This window comes from Thamnophis elegans, chromosome 2 (assembly GCF_009769535.1).
Source record: "Thamnophis elegans isolate rThaEle1 chromosome 2, rThaEle1.pri, whole genome shotgun sequence".
Classification (NCBI taxonomy): domain Eukaryota; kingdom Metazoa; phylum Chordata; class Lepidosauria; order Squamata; family Colubridae; genus Thamnophis; species Thamnophis elegans.
The window spans coordinates 12772358-12792971 of NC_045542.1; the positions used below are offsets into that span (position 1 = coordinate 12772358).

The 20614-nt window shown below is 43.8% G+C and overlaps 1 protein-coding gene across 1 annotated transcript in view; it reads left to right on the forward strand.

The window, feature by feature from the left end:
- RBM10 (RNA binding motif protein 10) overlaps positions 1-20614 on the forward strand; it is a 32726-nt gene that overhangs the window by 5294 nt on the left and 6818 nt on the right. Inside the window, exons 2-17 of the mRNA XM_032210284.1 lie at positions 94-212; positions 4061-4247; positions 5551-5742; positions 6069-6138; positions 8306-8379; positions 10348-10434; positions 11269-11329; positions 11426-11599; positions 12880-13040; positions 13875-13972; positions 14096-14183; positions 15139-15349; positions 15452-15612; positions 15697-15838; positions 15982-16073; positions 16239-16412. Coding sequence (XP_032066175.1) covers positions 196-212; positions 4061-4247; positions 5551-5742; positions 6069-6138; positions 8306-8379; positions 10348-10434; positions 11269-11329; positions 11426-11599; positions 12880-13040; positions 13875-13972; positions 14096-14183; positions 15139-15349; positions 15452-15612; positions 15697-15838; positions 15982-16073; positions 16239-16412 — 1989 coding nt within the window. The 5' untranslated portion in view covers positions 94-195. The remainder of the gene's footprint in view (positions 1-93; positions 213-4060; positions 4248-5550; positions 5743-6068; positions 6139-8305; positions 8380-10347; positions 10435-11268; positions 11330-11425; positions 11600-12879; positions 13041-13874; positions 13973-14095; positions 14184-15138; positions 15350-15451; positions 15613-15696; positions 15839-15981; positions 16074-16238; positions 16413-20614) is intronic.

Here is a 20614-nt window from a genome sequence, read left to right on the forward strand (position 1 = left end):
TTGGTTTTAAAAATGCTTTAGAATTTACTGCTGCTGGGATTATAAACTACATGAGCATTTGAATAAAAACATTGTATTCTATTTTCCCTACAGAAATCTTTATAACCCACTTCTTATGACCTTCTGGAATGGCAGTTACCCATTGAAGGGTTTGTGCTGGAAGATTCCTGAGGGATTTGTACTTCACAGATAGCAATGGAGTATGAGAGAAGGTAAAGTATTCTTTCAATTACTTTACATCCTAGGAAGAAATATGTTGTGTCTCTTTTTCTTTAGAATTGCTCGAGTTAGATAAGCAATGCTGTTAAACAAAGAAGTTGTGAAAAGAAATCAATGCTGATTTTAGGGTCAGCCTGTTAAAATTTTATACTACCAAAATGATGCCTCTATATATGGACATGACCAGATATAATATATAGAAATCATATTGACTATATTATTACTAATAATAGGAGAAACTCAATTATATCATCAAAGGTATGACCAGGTGCTGACTGTGGAACAAACCATGAATATTTCAAATTAAGCTAAAAAAGAAGAAAGCCAATCAGTTTCCAGGTTATGATTATATACCAACAATTTTCAAGAAAAGTTTCAGGAATCGCTTTGAAGTCCTGATCTTCATTGATAGAGAATCAGAGAAATTATGGAATGAACTTAAACATGAATGTGAAAAGAGGTTGTTGAAAAAGAAGAAAGAAAACTGGGTGTCAGAATACATCATGGAAATTGCCAAGAAAGACAAATGAGTTTCAGAGAGTGTTTGAAGAGATGAGAAGCAGTATTAAGCAACATTTCTAAAGACATTGAAGTTGAAAAGAAACAGAAAAAATGATTGTCTTTTAAAAAGAAAGTTCTAACTTCAAATTAGTATCCTAAAGCAGGGGTCACCAACCTTTCGGATCTCAGAGACCACTAAATTCATAATTTTAAATCCCGATATGAATTTTTTAAAAAGATAAATAGTATTTAGTGCAATATAAAAAATACAAATAATTTTTCAATGGACCACCAAATTTTTTTCATGACCACCAGTGGTCCGTGGGCCACTGGTTGGTGACCACTGTCCTAAAGGACACTACAGGTGTCACCCAATTCAAAGGAGATCAAAGGAAGTTGGAAGGAGTATATTGAAATACTATACAGTAGAGGTGTCAACATCTAAGATACCTTAGAGAAGATATTCCTTGTTTATGACAACCTCTAGTACTAGAAGATGACATTTTATCAGCACTCCAATCATTACTAAATTGGAAAGCTGCAAGAACTGATGGAATACCCACTAAAAATGGTAGGCAACAACAAAAACCCCAGTCCTAATCAAGTTATGCCAGCAAATCTGAAGAATGACAAGGGGCAAACCGATTAAAAGAGGTCAACCTACCGTATTTTTCCGACTGTAAGATGTACCGGTGTATAAGATACACCAAGATTTTGAAGAGGTAAGCAAGAAAAAAAAGTTTTTGTCCTCCCCGGCCCCCAGGAACACTGCAGGATTTAGCAGGGCTGGGGGAAAGCAAAAATGCCCCCTGTTTTTCACCAAAACGGGGGCATTTTTCCCTTCCCCCAGTCGTGCTGAAGCCTGCAGAGTGCTTCTGGGGGATAGTGGAAGGCAAAAACGCCCCATTTTTGTGAAAAACAGCCCATTTTTCACAAAAATGGGATGCGGAGGTGGGGCTTCAGGAGGCCAAAAATGGCTGTATTCGGTGTATAAGATGCACCAACATTTCCACGCACTTTTGGGGGGTGGGGAAAGGTGTGTATTATACTCCAAAAAATACAGCATGTTCCAATACCAAAAAAAATATTGCAGTGTGCAAACTATTGTACAATATCTTTAATTTCACATGCTAGCAAAATAATATTTAGAGTCATTTAACACAGATTAGAGACCTACATGGAAAAGGAGATGCCAGATGTTCAGTCTGGCTTAGAGAAGACCAAGCAACACAGAACATTATTACTGATGCATGCTGAATAACTGAAATGTAAAAAAATATCAAGAAGATGTCAATATGTGCTTCATCTATTACAGAAAAGCCTTTAATTGTGTCAATTTGTGCAATATGCTCAGAAAAATGGAAATCTCAGAACATCTCATTGTCCTCACGAGAAACTTAGATACAGATCAGGAAGCCACAGTCCAGACAGAACATGGTGAAACAAACTGACTCCAGGAGTATTACAAGTTGAATACTCATCCCTTATTTATTCAACCAATATTCAGAATATGTATTAAGAGAAGGACTGGACTGGTAGAAGATGGGTGTGGTTTTAAAATTGGAGGGGGGGGGGAGAAATTTAATAATCTGCTACCACTGTTGACACTACACTGATAGCCAAAAATGCAGAGGATCACCAAACCTTAGTGCTAAGTCAAGCAGCACATTGAAAAAGTGGGATTAAGACCAAATTAATGACAACAAGGTAGAACGACCAGCCTTAGAATTGACAATGAACTTATTGAAATGGTGGATAGCTTCTGCTTTTTAGGATCAACCATCAACAGTAAAGGAATAAACAGTCAAGAAATATGCAACATATTACTACTTGGTAGAGCAGCTATGAAGACCCTGGAAAACTTATTCAAATGCCATGATGTGTCCACCCACAAAAGTAGATCCAAAGGAACAGATTAGAGATAGATTGTTGTGGACAAGATCTACCTATATGATTGCTTAGGTGTTGAAAGCAACTTGATGGCACATAATTTATTAAAGCTAAATGAATAGCTAAATTAAGGCCAGTCTCTCTTTAATCATCATTAACTTCAGCATCATTATTAGTAGAATAGGAAGAATGTATAGTCTGTAATGATGAACATGAAACTTTGTGAGCTGGCTTACAAATATAGTGAAGCCTTTTTGGGGCAAAGCAACAATACGAGAATTGTGTGTGAATAACAATATAATCTAGTGTATTTGCCCACTGTTCTTAATGTTGTAAAGAAAAGATTTAGCCCAAGAAAGGCACTTAATGCACTCTACCAGAGAAAGCAGTTATAGAAAGGACTTGGTAGTACTAGGAAAACTATTGTGCTGAGTTTTGCCTGTGTTTCTCATCACTAGAACAGCAAAAAGAAATGAAAAACCATAACTTGTAATGTCATTCATATACCCTTCCAAGTTACAGAAGTATAGAAAATAGTAATCAATCAATGGATCATCTTTTTAAAGATTGAGTTAGCCTAAATTGATGCCTTTCAATTGATGATCAGGACAATTGTTTTCAATCATATCTGTTAGAAGGAATACCAGTATCATTACGGACATGCAGTAGGAGTGAATGCTCTGATTTCCATTGATTTCTTCATGAGGGTTAAGAACAATTCACTGCAGCAGCAGAACTTGCTGGATAGAGAATCAAACATATCATACATATGTTGAGTGACAATCAATAAACTTTAATAGGTGAAGAACAGCTACTCTGTTAGGAATCTTAGTTTGATCATGCTACTGAAGAGGATTTCACAAAGATTTGTGTCCACCTACCGTCAAACATGAATATAGTTGCATTTAACAACCCTATTCATTGAAGTTTAGCATGCAAGTAATTTAAGTTGCAGCCAGAGCAATTCTCTCTTGCTGATTTTAGTACATAATGAAGAAGTTATAGCCATTTAACTAATGTCAGTCTACAACATTCATCTTCAATCCCTCTCCCGTGCTGCCTGGGAGAGATGGGACATAACGTCAATACTGTTTAGAAGCCACAAGCGCTCAGCAGATGTTGTTTTAACACATACACACGAACACAGATTTGTTGTATGCTCTGCCCAGAATGACTTGATTGTGAGATGGGCGGCTATATGGATAAATACAAGTATATAAACACAGTTCTTGTAAACAAGAACTGTGTAAACAAGAGTAAGGAAAATAATACTCTTTGGAAGCCCTGACTTCTTTAAGTAAACATTTTGTCAGTTTTTTTCTGTTTCAATCGTGGTATTAGGAAGCTGTAACGGAAAGTTTAAGTAGGGCATGTGCTCCCTTCTTAAATCAGTGGTTGTACTAGTACTTTACAATTCTTTTTAAACATTTCTTCTTTTTGTACACCGTAGAGGTGGCCGTGGGGATCGGACAGGTCGATATGGTGCTGTTGAACAGCTTCAGGATGAGAACTCAGAAGGCCGGAATCAGAGGGACCATGATTACAGAGATATGGATTATCGATCCTACTTGAGAGATTTCAACAGCCAGGAACCTGCTAATGATTATGATGATTCCTCCGAAGAACACAGTGTGGAGGTGAGTGGAGGGTAAAATCTCCTTCCAGTAAATCTTATCTCCTATTCATTTAATGTTCACCTTCATGCAGTTTTCTCAGCAATAGTAGAGTAATGACTTTTCTGAGCAATTCAACAACTTGGAGCCTTTGAATAACTGCTGTCTTGTGAGTAAGAATTCCTTCAGCTCATACTTTGGAATGTCTTTCATCTTTAGAATCCCTAAGGAAATTCCATGCCATTCAAAGTGGAGCTGATTGTGGGAAGGTCAAAATTATTTACTATTTGTTACTTCAATATATATGTCGCCCATCTCTCATGGAGGCAGCTCTATGCAGCTTATAATAATTAAAAACTAATAAAAATGTTAAAACAATAAATAGAAACCTTACATTAATTTGAAATTGACAAAGATGGTAAGAAAGAAAGCAAAAACATGCAGTGGGGAGGGGAGCGGGGGGGGAGGGAATGTTATCTAGTCTGTTAACCCAAATGATCTGATCCCATTGGGGCCCTTAGGCCAGTTGGCAGAGTCAGGTCTTCAAGTCCTTTCGGAAGGGTGGGTGCTGATCTCACCTTGGAGGGGGACACTGTTTCAAAGGTCAGGAGCCATGGCAGAAAAGGCATTTCTCCTGGACTCCCAATCCAGGAAAAGGTGCAACTGGCACACAATATGAAGTTGTGCAAAGGCTCTCCTAGCTGTGACCGTCACTTGCTCTTCAAGCAGGAGCTATGAGTCCAGGAGAACTTCCAGGTTGTGCACCAGGTTAGTCTGGGGTAGTACAAGCCCTCCAGAAATAAAAATATTAAAAGTCCCCGATCCTGAAGGTCTGTGCACCCAAAGCCATTTGGTCTCACCAGGGTTCATCCAAAATCCCCTATTCAGATGCCCACAACTTCCAGGCACTGCAAGAGAGCAGTGACAACAGCATTTGTATCACTGGGAATGGAGATATAATATTGAGTATCATTAGCGTGTTGATTGTACCTCATCCCATGGTGGCGGATGATCTCACCCAACGGCTTTATGTAGATGTTAAAAAGGAGTAGAATACTGAGCCCTGCCACAGAGAAGCAGCTATGGGCTCGACTTCTCATTTCCCATCAACACCAATTGGGACCTGCATTGGAGAAAGGAGACAAACCAGTGTAAGACTGCCACCCAACCATAAAACATGATGTCTATTTGGCAGAATGCTCGGAGGGCAGTATGATTGTCTGTACATTGCTAGGCCTTCACCTGCAAGCTTGAGGGATTCTTTGTCTAGGTCAGTCTTGGCCTTCCACCCTGCTAAGGTGTTGTCTTCTGTGCTGTTATTTCTTAGGATTCTTATGAGGCCTCCTCCGGATCAGAGACACAACACAGAAAACGAGATAGCCCAAATGAGCATTTGGGATTTCCTGGTGATGGTGATTACCGGGACCAAGACTATCGAACTGAACAAGAAGAAGAAGAACAGAAGGCTAGCAGTATCATCATGCTGAGGATGTTACCTCAATCTGCTACTGAGAGTGATGTAAGTTGATCGCTTGGGCTAAAAGGTGTGTTTTGAGATCTTTGATTCGGGAATAGAGAACGTATGGCCCCCAAATGTTACTGAACTCCATTGGCATGATGGTTGGGATTGCTGGCATTTGTAATTGAGCAGCATCTTGTAGGAACAGCCCATACAAGAATTCATTAACATTCACTACTTCTTTCAGTGTCAATGGAATTTCTCAATCATCCAGATCATGGTTGTCCCAAAGATGCTTTTTCAAGAAGGAACTGGACTTCTTTCAGTGATCGTTATATTAAAGCCTCCTGTTACTGGCATTATTAACAGATTCTTTGCAATTGTAGATCCGGGCTCAGCTGCAGGCACACGGATTCCAGCCCCGTGAGGTGCGACTGATGCGAAATAAAGCCTCAGGTGAGCTTCTGTTCACAGTTTTTTCTACTCCTTTCTTTTGATATGATTGTAATGGTTCAAGTAGCATTTGACACACTGCAAACTAGAATGTGGTATGCTATGCGTGTGTGCTTGTGGAGCAGTTTTGCCCTGTGGCATTAAGTACTCAATTGTAGTTTCTGCTGTAGGGTATTTAGGATCTGCCAATCAGTGATAAGGAGAAGTCAGTCTTCCAGATGTTAGCAGTTGATTCAGAGGGAGTCCTTTAAGTGCTATGGTCTGTTATCAAAATCCTATAAATGTAGGCCTCAGTGGTTCTGCTGTGAGATTGGCCTGAAAAAGGAGAAGAAGATGTGGCCATTTCCAAGTTTCACTGTATTCTGCATAAGTGTGACTCTTTGAAGGTTTAGTGGTTCAATATTGCTTTTCCTATTAAGATGAATTCTTACTGTTCTCTGTCTTTCTTACTTGGCCTCTTTCACAAATACATGGCAAAGGATGAAGACAACCTTTTGGTTATATAGTGCACTTTCTATTTGACCATATTTTATCAGATACGTCGGTGTGCCTTTTTAGATCTTTGCAGCCTGAATTAGACTCCATTTTAAGATTGCTACCGATGAAACGTATACCTGGGCATGTGTCTGACTTTTGACCCCCACCAGGTTAACTATAATTCTCCAGGCACTTGTGATTCACCAAGGATTTAAGAAAACTCCTGGCTTTTTTTTCTGCCTTTTTTGTGATGGGATAGGCGATTGTCAAGCTCCTGTGTGAATACAGTACTTAATTAGTGACATTGCTTAGTTTAATAGACCATAAATAGTGCCAGCCTGCATTAAGGAAGACAGGTTGCCAACAGGTTGGATGGGTATGGTATATGCAAGAATAAAAAGAGATCTCTTTAGTTTGCTCCAAAACAAAACAATGTAGGGCTGTTCTGAGAATAAAGTAAGTTGTTTAATCAAGCAGGTAAGTATACTTCTTCTTGCCAAGGTTATTCCCTACCTATCACACACACTTGCAGGCAGGCCCTGAGATAGGGCTGTGTACCTTTCTTTTCTCTCCCCCCCCCTTCCTTTATTTTAAAGCAAGGTTTATGTTTTTGGTGATATCCTCCGTATCTGCCCTTGTTGTTCAAGGCCTGAAGTGGACTGGCAGATACTACAAGCCGGAGGGTACAGAAAGGCACCCTGCATCTATGGGCAACCAGAGGCTAAGAAAGGACAATTACAATGCAAAATGAATTTTACATTTCAACAAAGACTGGAATTGCAGACTTAGAGAGAGAGAGAGAGACTCCCAAAATGTAGTCTCTTGAACGTTTTCATTTAGTGGACTCTGTCTTACCTAATGTCAGTTTGGTTTCCCTTTAAACATTTTATCTTAATTCCAGTGATACTAAGGAAAAAAGTGGGAATCAGTGCCTTTTTGGAATTTTAATAAACTTCTCTCAATTTAGGCACATGAATTTATGTTACATGTATGCAAGCAACATTTATCGTTCTTTATTGCAATAGAAATGGACTATTGTTGTTTCTGTTGGACAGATGAACCAATAAGATTGAAAGGGTGCTTGATGGAGTCATCAGATGAATTTTAAGCTGGTATTTAAATCCAATTCTTTCAGAATCAAGTTCAGCAGACTGCAGCATTTTATCTTGATCCTCTCCTGTTATGTGGGGTTATTTTAAACTTCCCTAAAGCTAAACAGCAAAGTCAGAGGGACAAGTGCCATATGTAGCTTCTTACATAAGTTCTTTTAACCAGCTATTTCTTAAAATATGAAAAAAGATAACTGACACTATTAGTGCTAGAAATAGATCTCTTCAATATTCTCCTTCTTGTCCTTTATCCTTTCGGAAATACAAGCTAGATAAGCATGTTGGGACATCACAATTCTCTTCTCAGTTCTAGGAAAAATAAACAACTAGATGGTTTGAGTAGCAATGAATAGCATCTGTCCATCAAAAATACTTCACTGGAATGATCATAAGAGATGCTGGTGACCAGCATTTGAGTCTGCACCACTCCATTTTGCAACCTAGGGTGCCTTTTCTGTGCCTTCCCACTCATTTTCTCCCCTGCGCCCTGCCCTTGCCCCATTTGGTACAGCAACAGGGGTGCGTGATGTTGGCTGGATCTGTTGACTAACACACTGCGTCTGTATCTGAATGCTGTCCTCCAGGTCAGAGCCGGGGCTTCGCCTTCGTCGAGTTTAATCACTTGCAGGACGCTACACGATGGATGGAAGCCAATCAGGTTGCTTTGCTGCACTTGAAACCCACAAGTACTGCTACTGTTAATGACCAATCTCAACACCTGGTTCATGTGACAAATTCTAGATGCCTTCCCCCTTAGGGAATCACTGAACTGGGATTAGGAAGAGCAGCTAGAACTGAAAGTCAGCTATCTTGCCTTGTTTACAATTCCAGGAATCAGAGTACAGGGAATTGGGTGTTTGACTTCTGGGGTCTACTCATGACCTGGAAAAAAAAAGGGGGGGGGGTCAAGAAAACAGGGCTTCAGAGTGACATTTAAAAATTCAGGCAGCAAGTCAGAACTGGATTTAATTTCCACCATGGGGATGACAGTGGGATCTGACGAGTTGAGCAGGGGAATTTAGATGCTGATCCACATTAAGGGTATTGTGGGAGTTCCTAGCAGTAAGAAATAGGGGCTTGGAAAATCATGAGTCCTGTCTATGTTCTCCCTGCTCTGGAAATATGCATGCTCAGTATGACTCTGGCAGTTTATAGCTGTAGCTGAACAGTAGATATTGAAGCTGGCCACCTGTCTGCGGGTGTCTTTTTCTCCATAATCTGCCAGAGATTATTATGACAGGAGTGCAAATCTAAAATGGAAACTTCCCCAGGAAGGTTTTTTTTCTCTCCTTTATCACAACAGCTGTTTCTGGACAGTCTCTCTGTCTAAGACCCCATGTTCTCTTTAGCACCGTAGGTTTACCGCAGAGGTGATGTTACATGCCAAGTTTTTAAGACCCAAACTGTGTCTCTTCTGACTAGTTTAAAACTGTACTCTTATTTCCAAGCGACTATAATCTGGATGAAAATGCAATCCTAGCCCTGACTGAGTTTCCTGGGGTTTATGCAGCTATGGCAGTTTACCTTTGCCATTTCCTTTTCTTCCTGTTTTCTTGTGTTGACAATATAGTTGGGCCACGTGTGCGCATCCCCAGTGGGAGCTGACGTGTAGCCCCAAGCATGGTTGAGATGATAAATGTGGGAGGGATGTGGAAAAATTGAGTTGAGAGACATGGTGAGGGTTTCCTTTTAAGCACAGACTGTACAACTATGTGTGAAACTGGCAGTGTTTCTCTCCGAAGGTTGGCAGTGGGCAAGAGATAGGCAAGGTTCTTGCATTTACCAGAAAGAGGTTCTAGTCAATTAGGTCTTGACTTAGCAGCTTTTAGGAATTGGTTTTGGAAAGTGATCTGGTCCTCCTGGATTATATGCCCATAGAATTGTTTGATGTGTTCACCAAATGTTGAGACCTTGCAGTTGAATAAAATAGTAATTTTGATAGGCCATTTAGGGAATATACATTTAGAGTAGACAGTTAAATTGGGGTGTTGTGTATGGTAGAACAGAATAGAAGTCTAGTATTGAGCATCTGTAGATATGTGCATAATATTAAATTTTATTTACCATAATCTCTCCCAAAAGTTTTCATTTCCAAGGGAGATTGAGCGTTTCTCCAAGCATGCCCTTAAACTGGAATTGACACTACTGTAGCAGAGATTTGTATTGAATGAGGGAACGGGTAGGTAAATATGCCCATTATGGGGGCACAGTGGTACTGGGTTGGGAAAAGAGAAGAAAAGAGAAATGGTGGGGCAGAAGGTCAACAGAGGTTATTCTAGTGGTCTAGAGGTATTGTATAGTGATATCTCACAGCACGGCTGCATTTCTCTTGTCTGTTTCTCCTTTTCTTCATCTTTCTCTCTTTCTCTCTCCAACACACTCTCCCTCCATCACAGCTACCGGACGTCCCGGTGCCTTGGGTAGAAACAGCTGTCGGCCAGATTAGGTGTGCTCTAGCCAAATAGCCAAGTTCCAAAACTCTCTCAGCCTATGCTCCCTTCCCTCCCTCACCCTCATCCATTCAGCTGAAGGGTTTGAACCTCTCCTTCTTTCTGCTGCGGCAGTGATGGGCACCTTCTCTTTGCCTCCACTTCAGAGTCTCATTGGGGTGTTTCTCTCCCTGCAGCATTCACTCACCATCCTTGGTCAGAAGGTCTCCATGCACTACAGTGACCCTAAACCCAAGATCAATGAGGATTGGCTCTGCAGCAAGGTACCTGCTTTGTTGAATCAGTTTGTAGAGGTATTCCATGATGTGGTACTCAGAGCTGTGAGTTTGGACTGCAGTGTGAAGGATGTTGTCCTGCTGGGGTAACAAAATTAGGCTTTTTCCAATTGCAAGGGGTAAATATTGAATATTAATATTAATCAAAGGCAGAAGCAAAACCTCCCTAATTCTTTGATGAAGACTCAATATAAGTTCAGCCCTCTTGCTTAGTTTTGCTTCTAAAATAATGATTAAAGTGTTATTTTTCTGAATATTTTCTAAAAAAACTATTGCAAATGTTTTCGTCAAAGATTGCACCAACAAGAAAATAAAAGATACAGAGCAGTTTAGGAAGCTTGACTTTATGAGCAAAGACTAAGGCATAATCGGACAAAGGGATTATTTTCTCAGGTTTTATTGAATATTTTTGAATGCTTTTCCATCGCAAGCATTAGGACAAGAGTTTAAATTATGCATTAAGGGATAGCACTAGCAGGTACAGTGGCTTTCACTCACAAAGATCCTATTCCAATAGAATATCTACTGATAACTAAGAACACATGCAGAAAAAGCTTGTTTGCAAGCATAAAATAACACAAAATCGTAAAAAAAAAACTGAGATGCGAGGGACAATACATTATGGACACCAAAGTCAGGTTGTGTATTTTCCAACTTTAATTATTTGAAACCACAGATACCAAATCCTTGGATAACGAGAGTCACTTGTGATTTTGCAGTAAGGAACATATCCTGATAGGGAAACACTTTTATAAAAGAGTGTTCCATTTATTTGAAAATAAAGATTGTCTTTTTTCTCCCCCCCCCCCCCCCCCAAAACAGTGTGGAGTTCAGAATTTCAAGCGCAGAGATAAATGTTTCAAGTGTGGCATTCCCAGATCTGGTAAGTTTAATAGCTCAGTTCTTTTAGCTCTGTTTGTACCTGTAGAAACTACTCTTAATTCCCTCTCCCTTTTCATCACCTTCCATTTTGCAACAGAAGCTGAGCAGAAGTTACCCCCTGGCGGTCGCTTAGATCAACTAGTGGCATTATCAGGGCGTGAACTCAGCCAAGGCCTCCTGCCTCTCCCGCAGCCATACCAGGTGTCAGCAGCTCTGTCCACTCAGCCCGTGGCCCCCATATCTGAACCATGTGCAGAGAATGCTAATGACAGTGAGTATAAAATTTGATATACAGCAGCAATAAAGTCATTCAATTTTCCTATTGTTCCACCATGAAACTGTTAATTGTTGTAGATGAGAGGGTTGAGCTTTATTAATTAGGTTTCTTCACTTGATTCATTAATTTAAAAACGTCAAGCTTCTGAGGAAGATTCCATAACATTTTACATAGTTGAATTTTTGTGTTCAGGATTAGAAGTCAGTTGGCAGGCCCAGCGTGGTTGTAAAATAGAAATTGGCTGGTTTAATTGGTGTAGCTTTTCAATGTAACTCCTAGCTCTAGAAATTGAGCGCATATTGATAAGTTTGATTGGCAAATAGGGGGAAATGTGCTAATGTGTAGATGTTTTATACTAGGTTTTAAAATCTTATACTGTAGAAAGCCCCTGCAAAAGTTGATTCTGCTGTTGGAATGAATTGTCAACTGTTTTTGAAAGTAATCTGGTATCAGGACTTGGTATTATCATTGGTTTGAAATGGATAATGGAGAATTTATAAAGTTGAAACAGGAAATATAGAAAAACAGAAACAGAAAAACACTGTTTGCAAAACTAAGATAGTTTATGAAAATTATGGAGAAATATGTGACTGCAGTGAGCTGAACACACACACACACACACACACTCACACACACACACTATAGCTATTGGTCAGCTATTTTATTACTGTTACCTTGTTCCGTTCTCCCATTGAGAAAAAATATACAACAGCTTTTTTGTTTGATAAGAGATTATTTTCCTCTCCAGGAGAAGAAGATAGTTGCAATAGCAGTAAGAAAAATGAGAAGGGAATTTACTCTTCTACTGTTTTATTGTTATTGCTGAGAAAGGGAATAGCATAGTCAAGTATCTGAAATAAAAAAGGGTGTCCTCCTGACTTGAACTATTGGTTGGAAGGCTGTGTTGTTGTCCATTGTTACCAAAACAAAGCAGCCAGACTGTAGATCTCCCATTGCCATACATAAACAGAATAGCAAAAAGTGTGCTCACAGTGTTGTTTAACCTGTTTAATTCAAATTTGGTTTGGCTTCCTATTATATTTAACACAAAACAATGATAGTTAGATTTCCTTTATGGCCATGAGGGTCAGAGTCCTGAGAATTGGGCAGTATATAAATGTTATTTATTATCATCAATAAAAGAGGAAGGCAACATTTTATTGGCTTTTACTAACTACTTTCTTAGCTATGCAGAGTTAAATTCAGTCAGGTGAAAATTCACATGTCCTCATAAGTTTACAGTTCCAACTTCATACTGTTTCTTATTCTGCCAGCCATTATCTTGCGAAACCTGAATCCACATAGCACAATGGACTCCATCTTAAGTTCCTTGGCGCCGTATGCAGTTCTGTCCTCATCAAATGTCCGTGTCATTAAAGACAAGCAGACACAGCTCAATCGTGGTTTTGCTTTCATTCAGCTCTCTACTATTGTGGTGAGTGCAACAAATAGCATATGTGGCAATTCATTTTTGCATTAGAGGTTGAAATCATGAGAATGGTGTGCTTTAGGAAGGTAAAATAATAGCTTAGAAAACAGAGCTTAATTGAACTTCTAGTCTGAGGAAAGCTAAATTTATGGGAAAGTAAGCATACTAATACTTACTTTAATACTGGAGAGCAAAAACACAACCTTGGTGCTACCTTGGAGCACAATCCAAAATCTTTTGTGCATTGAGTCCATGTATTATAGAATTACCCATGGTACAAAATGGATAATTGAGGTAAGGATTAATAAGATTTTGTTTACCTCTGAGTTGCACCCCCTAAGACATTTAGAGAAATTGCTAAGACTAAATAGCAATGGCAATAGCAATAGCACTTAGACTTATATACCTCTTCACAGTGCTTTATAGCCCTCTCTAAGCAGTTTACAGAGTCAGCCCCCAGCAATCTGGGTCCTCATTTTACCCACCTCAGGAGGATGGGAGGCTGAGTCAACCTTGAGCCTGGCGAGAGTTGAATTGTTGACAGCCGGCAGTCAGCAGAAGTAGCTTGCAGTACTGCATTTTAACCACTGCACCACCTCAGCTCATGTAGAGACTAAATGCCAGTAGGACTCATGTTTCTTTAGGCAGATGGAAAACAATGTTGGAAAATAGGTTGGATTGAGACAGAGGGATCAGATAACCCAGCAATCCTTTGTAGTTGAGAGGGAAGTTGAATTTGCGTATTCCTGATTCACCCCTACAGCACACTTAACATCATATTAAGCAAACGGTATGTTTGTTTTTATGAGGGTTTTCATTTCTTGTCCTTTTGTCTCCCAGGAGGCAGCTCAGTTGCTGCAGATCCTCCAGGCCCTGCACCCACCACTAAACATTGATGGCAAGACAATTAATGTGGAATTCGCAAAAGGTTCCAAACGGTTTGTAAGAAGTCATTTGCCTAGAACAGAGTCTTCTGTTTGTGTAGGACCGCTCGAGTCATTGAGTTTGGGTGGGTACAAGTTGAACACGATAAAATTTAAAAAGTCTTTATCCCTTTGCAGGGACCTAAGTTCATCAGATGGAAACCGCATTAGTGCTGCTTCGGTAGCCAGCACTGCCATTGCAGCTGCCCAGTGGTCTATCTCACAGGTAACTAACTGATTGAGGGAAGAGAAAGAAAAGAAGGTTGAACGGGTATTGGACACAGAGGAGGAAGGGGAGACTTTTTCTCATCTCTCTCCTCAAACCTATTCCGGAAAAAATCAGGCTAAGGCTTTTTTTCGGGGTAGATCCTATTTTTGGGAAAACATTTTTTTTCTTATACATATATTGAGATAGGTAGGTGGGTGGATGGATGAATAGAGATGTAGATATATCGAGTTTCCCCAAAAATGGGATCTACCCTGAAAATAAGCCCTAGACTAATTTTGAAGCATGCACCTAATATAAGCCCTACTCCAAAAATAAGTCCTAGTGAAGGAGGTGGACATGTGTGAGCGGGCTGATGGTGTCATAAAAGCAAGAGTTGTGGACCAGAGCAGGTGACCAGCTGCGGGAGGCTCGTCTTCGCATCTTTCACCTTGCATGTGGTCTATGTGTCGTATCGGAATCGCCTGCCTTCTGCCCAACACCTTTGCTCTGTCTGTTGCTGGTACTGCCGTGCAAAGATGAGCCTCCCATGGCTGGCCGGCCACTATAGCTCACCAGCTCTCGCCTTTCCTGTGGCCCGTATGGCGCATCCAGATTACCTGGGTTCCCCCTACTCCTCTGTTTCTGTCTGCTGCTTGGCAGAGAATCAACTCACCTGTGCAGCACACGCTGATGAAGTGTAGTGCATTGTATGCTGATGAAGGGGCCAACTGGTAGGTTGCAGCTGCTGCTGGGTACCGTTGGTCCCTGCGTGCTTTCTGCCTCTTAAACACACACACACACACACACACACACTCACACTATTACAAAGCATAGTGCTGTAAAATAATTACCTTTTAAAAAGAAGAAAACATCTATGTTTAACTGTTGGAATCTTTATTACTGTGTGGGATAAAGTGTAATTACTACCCTGCCTTAGTAACAGATTTCCTCTTAAATTTGGACTTCCAAATAGGCATCGCAAGGCCGAGAGGCCTCGTGGGCTACCCAGGATGAGCAATCTGCTGATTATGGCTACTACCAGCATGATGAACCTTACAGCACTCAAGACGCCACAGCATACTCGCAGGGGGGATACCTGAAAGGATCCCAGTCTCAGTCTGGCTCCTCTGGGACAGCAGCTGTTGGGAAGGCAGACAAGATCCAGGGGGAGGGATCCATAGCCGGTAAGCTCCTCTGCCTCATATCCCTTTCTGACCTGTTGTAGGATGTTTTGTACCTCCTGACTGACTGGCTACTTGCCTCTCTGCTCTTCTCTTGCAAAATAGCTGATGGATCACAGGAACCTGGTGTGCCAGGAATTGATCCAATGCCTGTCCTACCAACTTTCTCCCGTACTACCCAGAACGCAGCTGTATCAGCCACGTACCAGGCCAGTGGAAGCTCTGAAGTAGCAAGTCCGGTCCAAGGAAATTCTGCTGTTGCTCAGGTACAATTGGAGTGATTTAAGTGCATGTATTAAAAGATTTCATAACCTATGAACCTACTGATCTACTATCTCCCCTGTTCTCAGTCATACACCATAGTTTCACCCGCTGTATTGAAGCCTGATGTGCCTAATGCTGCCCAGCCTTCTGGTGCAACTCCCGGCATGTCCACCAGCACTTCCAGTTTGCCAGCCGGCTCTGCTGGACAGGAACCTTACACACAATACCGTGAGTGGTGGAGGGAAGAGGGATTGATTCAGATCTTTTGGAGAACAGGAATCCCATTAGGAGGGGAGAGCAGAACAGATTGCCAACTCTCCTAGGCTGTGTAGCCGCTTTTGCTCATTGCTTTCTCTCTTTCTGGCCATTAGCTGTCCCAGATGTCTCCACATATCAATATGATGAAAGTTCTGGGTACTATTACGATCCTCTTACTGGCCTCTACTATGACCCTAATTCCCAGGTGAGTTGCCTGTCTTTAGGCAGACTTTGTTGCTTTCTGCACATGGCAAAGGGATGAGAGCAATGAGCTGAAAGTTTGACTCGCCTTGTAGTGCCGCGATAGCTCTCAAAATTGCACAGTGTCCTGCAGTATCCAAAGATGAGCTGTGTCAATGTTTCTTCCCAGTATTACTACAATGCTCAGCTGCAGCAGTATCTGTACTGGGAAAGTGAGAGATGCACTTACATCCCAGCCTCAGACCAGGGGGCTGACAGCCACAAGGATGGTAGCAGTTCAGGAGGTGGCAACAAAGAGGGAAAAGAGAAAAAAGAGAAGCATAAGACAAAAACAGCCCAGCAGGTGAGCATCACCCTTTTTTCCTTATGCTGTTTCTCTTCATTTGCCTTTGAATTCTAGGTGTTTCACATCTGAAGACCTTTTAGAACAGGAGTGTCAAACTCGATTTCATTGAGGGCTGCATCAGGGTTGTGTTTGACCTTGGGGGGGGGAGGGGGGGCATGGCGAGCTCAATGTCACTTGTGTCAGGAACACCTGGGGTGGCCCGAGCACTCTGCCAGTGAAACGTGCTCCCAAGCTCTGTTTTCAGCTGCAGTGGCCTCCTGCAACCCTCTGCCAACAAAAACGGCTTGGGAGTGCTGCCTACGATCCTCGCGAGCTCCATTTTCAGCTGCGCCAGCCTCCTGCAACCCTCTGCTTGGGAGGGCTGCACACAGTTCTCCTGAGCTCCGTTTTCGCTGGCAGAGGCACCATAGGCTGGTCCTTCACTGTTTCTGAGGCAGCCCCGCAGGCCAGATCCACCCCCCCCGAGCCTTGAGTTTGGCATTCCTGTTAAAGAGTTTTCTGGAAAGCTGGTAAGTCTTATCGTCTCCAGTGCACTGCTCAGAGAGCCCAAATGCCGGGGTTAACACAGCCTATCTGCCCTTGGACTGAGTGATGTTTTTCTTGACCACGCCTCCCTTTGCCTGCACATGCTCAATTCGAAAACTCAGTCCGCCCGAGTTAGGGCTGTTTTGGGAGAGCTCCAGTCTAAGAGCAGAAAGGCTGGAAAAAGTTTCCCAATTTGGACCACGTTTAAATTCTCAGATAGAGGAAATCACGCTTCTACATCAGGTCTGTCTGTTTACCTCCAGTGAGGCTTCCGTCGCTTTAAGAGAAGGGCTGCGGGTTTTCCCTGCTGTTGCTAATTGCAAGCACTGCAGGGGGTTGAAAAGGCTTGCACAGCGGGGGCTGGCTAGCAAGGGAGCAATTAGTGGGATAAACCAAGTTCCCTGTTGGAACAGGGGCGTCCCAGGGGGAGGAAAAGTCCAGCAAGGCTCTGAGAAGGCTCTAAAGCAGGTGAGCCGGATTGCTAGGATTCCCTCGCCTGCTCCATTTTGCCCGGCAACAGCAGCGACGGCTGGAGCCTTCGCGCGCCTTTCAGGGCTGGAAAGAGCGGGAAGCGGCTGCGTGCGCACCCCCCGCCATTTTGGATCGCTCCGACTCACTGGGCAGAGCTAGGAACAAGGCAGCAAGAAGAGCCCAGCCAGCCAATGGAGCCTCAGCGAGCCCTCAACGACTGCAGAACGCCGCGGGGAGGCTGGGGGCTAGTCTGGGAAGCCAGCTAGTCTCTCCCTCCGGAAAATAAGCTAAGTCTCGGGGAACCGAGGGCGGTGGGAGGAAGGAAATCCGACCCCAAGGCGGCCCTTCCCTCCTGGAGATTCTGCCAGCGCTTTTGGACTGCAAAGGCCAGCGCGTGCCCATCCCAACTCCAGCTATCTTCCAGGCCTCGTGGGGACCTGAAATGGCTGAGGAATGCAGGGAGGCCTTAGGGGATCAGGTGGGGCCCTCCAGCAAGCGCTGCAAGCTGGATCCCTCTGTAAATAAAGGCAAAGGGCACAAAGGCTCACTTGAAAGGTCTTCTCCAAGAGCCACAGTGGATCCCAGGGAGGTTTCAAGGCCCCTTCAGCCAGAACCTAGCCCAGACCGTCGCAGCAGGGAGTCAGCTTCCCCTGATCGTGAGGCCCAATCCCCCGGGGACAGTGAATTCTTGTCTGGGGATAACTATGCATCCAGGGATCCATCTCCTGAAGCATCTTGGGGGTACCCCGACTCCCCTAGCTCCTCCATCGGAGAGGAACGAGATTCTGTCCAGAATTCCCCCTTTGGGAAGGGTGGATCCAGCTCAGGCAGGCCTAGCCAGCGCAGGCCCAGTAAGCAAAAGAAAAAAAGGGGGAAAAGTCCTGCTCTCTCGGATGAAATGAGGGAGGTAATTGCCTTAGCCATCTCCCAAGGGATAGCTGAAGGCATTAAGCGCAAGGGCTCTCGCAAGGGCAAGGCCCCAAAGGAGAAACGCAAACCTCGGGCCTCCACCTCTAAGGAGCCTGTATCCTCCTCCCCATCTTCAAGCCCCTCTCACTCTGGGTTATCAAGTTCTGAGCAGGAAGAAGGGGAGATTTTCGCCCTTTCCGAAGACGAAAACCCCACCCCTGACAAGCCAAAATTCTCTGGCCTATTTCAACCGTCATTATTCAAGTCTATCTTGCACAAAGCCATGACGGCCACAGAGTTAGGCCCCACCTCCAGGCCTGAGGCCTCTCAGGCTTCCACTTCCAAGGATCTTAAGCATGGGTTGTTCAAAGAGACAGTAGAAACTCCCGAGGTTATTCCTGTGCCAGACCTATTTATGGACGCGGTACGGCGCCAGTGGCTACAGCCAGGCACCCTGACCAACCCCAGTGGGGGGGATAGAACTCTATATGCAGTAGAAGATAAAATGGAGGAAATCCTCAAATTCCCAGAAGTAGATGCCCCAGTCGTGTCTCTGACTTCCAATTCCAACCTGCCAGCTGAGCTCCTAGAGGGACTTAAGGCAGAAGATAAGAGGTCAGAAAAGGCATGTCAGAAAACACACATGGCGTCTGCCTGGGCCATCAAGGCATCCACCTCTGCCTCCTTTTTTATTAGGGCCACCCTATTCTGGCTGCGCCAACTCAGGTCCAGACCCCCGCCCAGGAAATCTGGGTGGCGCCATGAGCTAACCAAGATTATTACCGCTGTCGAGTATTCGGCGGATGCCACCTTGACAGCAGCAAAATTCTCTTCCAGAGCTCTAGCTTCCAATATCACCTCCCGCCGCCTCCTATGGCTCAGGCACTGGCAGGCCGAAATGAAGGCTAAATGGAAGCTGGCATCGGCCCCATTTAAAGGGGGCTTTCTGTTTGGAGAGGCCCTGGACAAGTTTGTCACCGAAACCAAGGACAAACGCAAGATCCTTCCGGCAACCTTTAAAAGGGGTGACCGGAAAGGGGCGGGGTCCTTTCGTAAGAGACCATACAGGAGCCAGGAAACAGGGCAATCTTCTCACCCTTCCTCCTATCAGAGGCCCTTTCAGGCAGGGGGGGATAGGCACCAAGACAGATCCTTCGGGGCTCGTGCCAACCAATCCCAGTCTTCCTTCGGAGACCATTCCGAGGAGGAGGAAACAACAGTGGTGGATCCCGGCCCTTTCGTAAGGGAAAGTGACGGTCACAGGGATCCCCCCATCGGGGGTCGGCTACGGCTGTATGCCGACAGGTGGGAGGAGATAACATCGGACAAGTGGGTCCTCAACACCATTCGCAAGGGCCTTCTCCTGGACTTCCTATCCTTTCCCCAAAGAAAGTTTATCCGCTGTCCTACCCCCAGGAACCCAGAAAAGAGGGAACGCATGAGGGCAGAAATCTGCCATCTCCTAGAGATAGAGGCGATAGAGCCAGTCCCCAAGGATCAGCAGGGGAGGGGCTTCTATTCGATCCTCTTCCTAGTGCCCAAAAGTTCAGGGGGGTGGAGGGCCATCTTGGACCTCAAGAGCCTAAATCAGCATCTGGCTTACAAGAGGTTCAAGATGCAGTCACTCCACTCCATCCTGGGCTGTGTGAGGGAGGGGGACCTATTGACATCAATAGATCTCAAAGAGGCCTACCTGCATGTCCCCATCCATGTGGCCCACAGGCGGTTCCTGAGGTTCTACGCGGAAGGGAAGCATTTCCAGTACAGGGCTCTTCCCTTCGGGCTATCATCTGCGCCCAGAACATTCACCAAAATTCTGGCAGTGCTAGCGGCTCATCTCCGCAACCATCCGGTTCGTCTGGAATGTTATTTAGATGACATAATCATTCACTCTCTCACCACCAAGCAGGCACACCGCGATGTTTCTCTAACTGTGCAGACCCTGCAGTACCATGGCTTCTCTGTCAACATGGAGAAGAGCCAGTTCCGACCATCCACCTGTATACAGCACCTGGGTGCGGTCATCAACTCCACCTCCTGCCAGGTATTTCTTTCGCCAGACCGGCTGTCGAACCTGAGACGCAGAGTGAAGCACTGCAGCCTTGCCAGGTCGGTACCCATCATTCAGCTGTCCCAGCTCCTAGGGATAATGATCTCGTGCCTGGGGGTGGTTCCCTGGGCTCGCCTTCACGCCAGGGAGCTGCAGTGGTTTCTGCTGCCAGTGCAGAGGGCCAGGAACAGCAACTCACTCAGGCGGGTTCGGCTCCCACGAAAGGTGATCCGGTCTCTGGCAT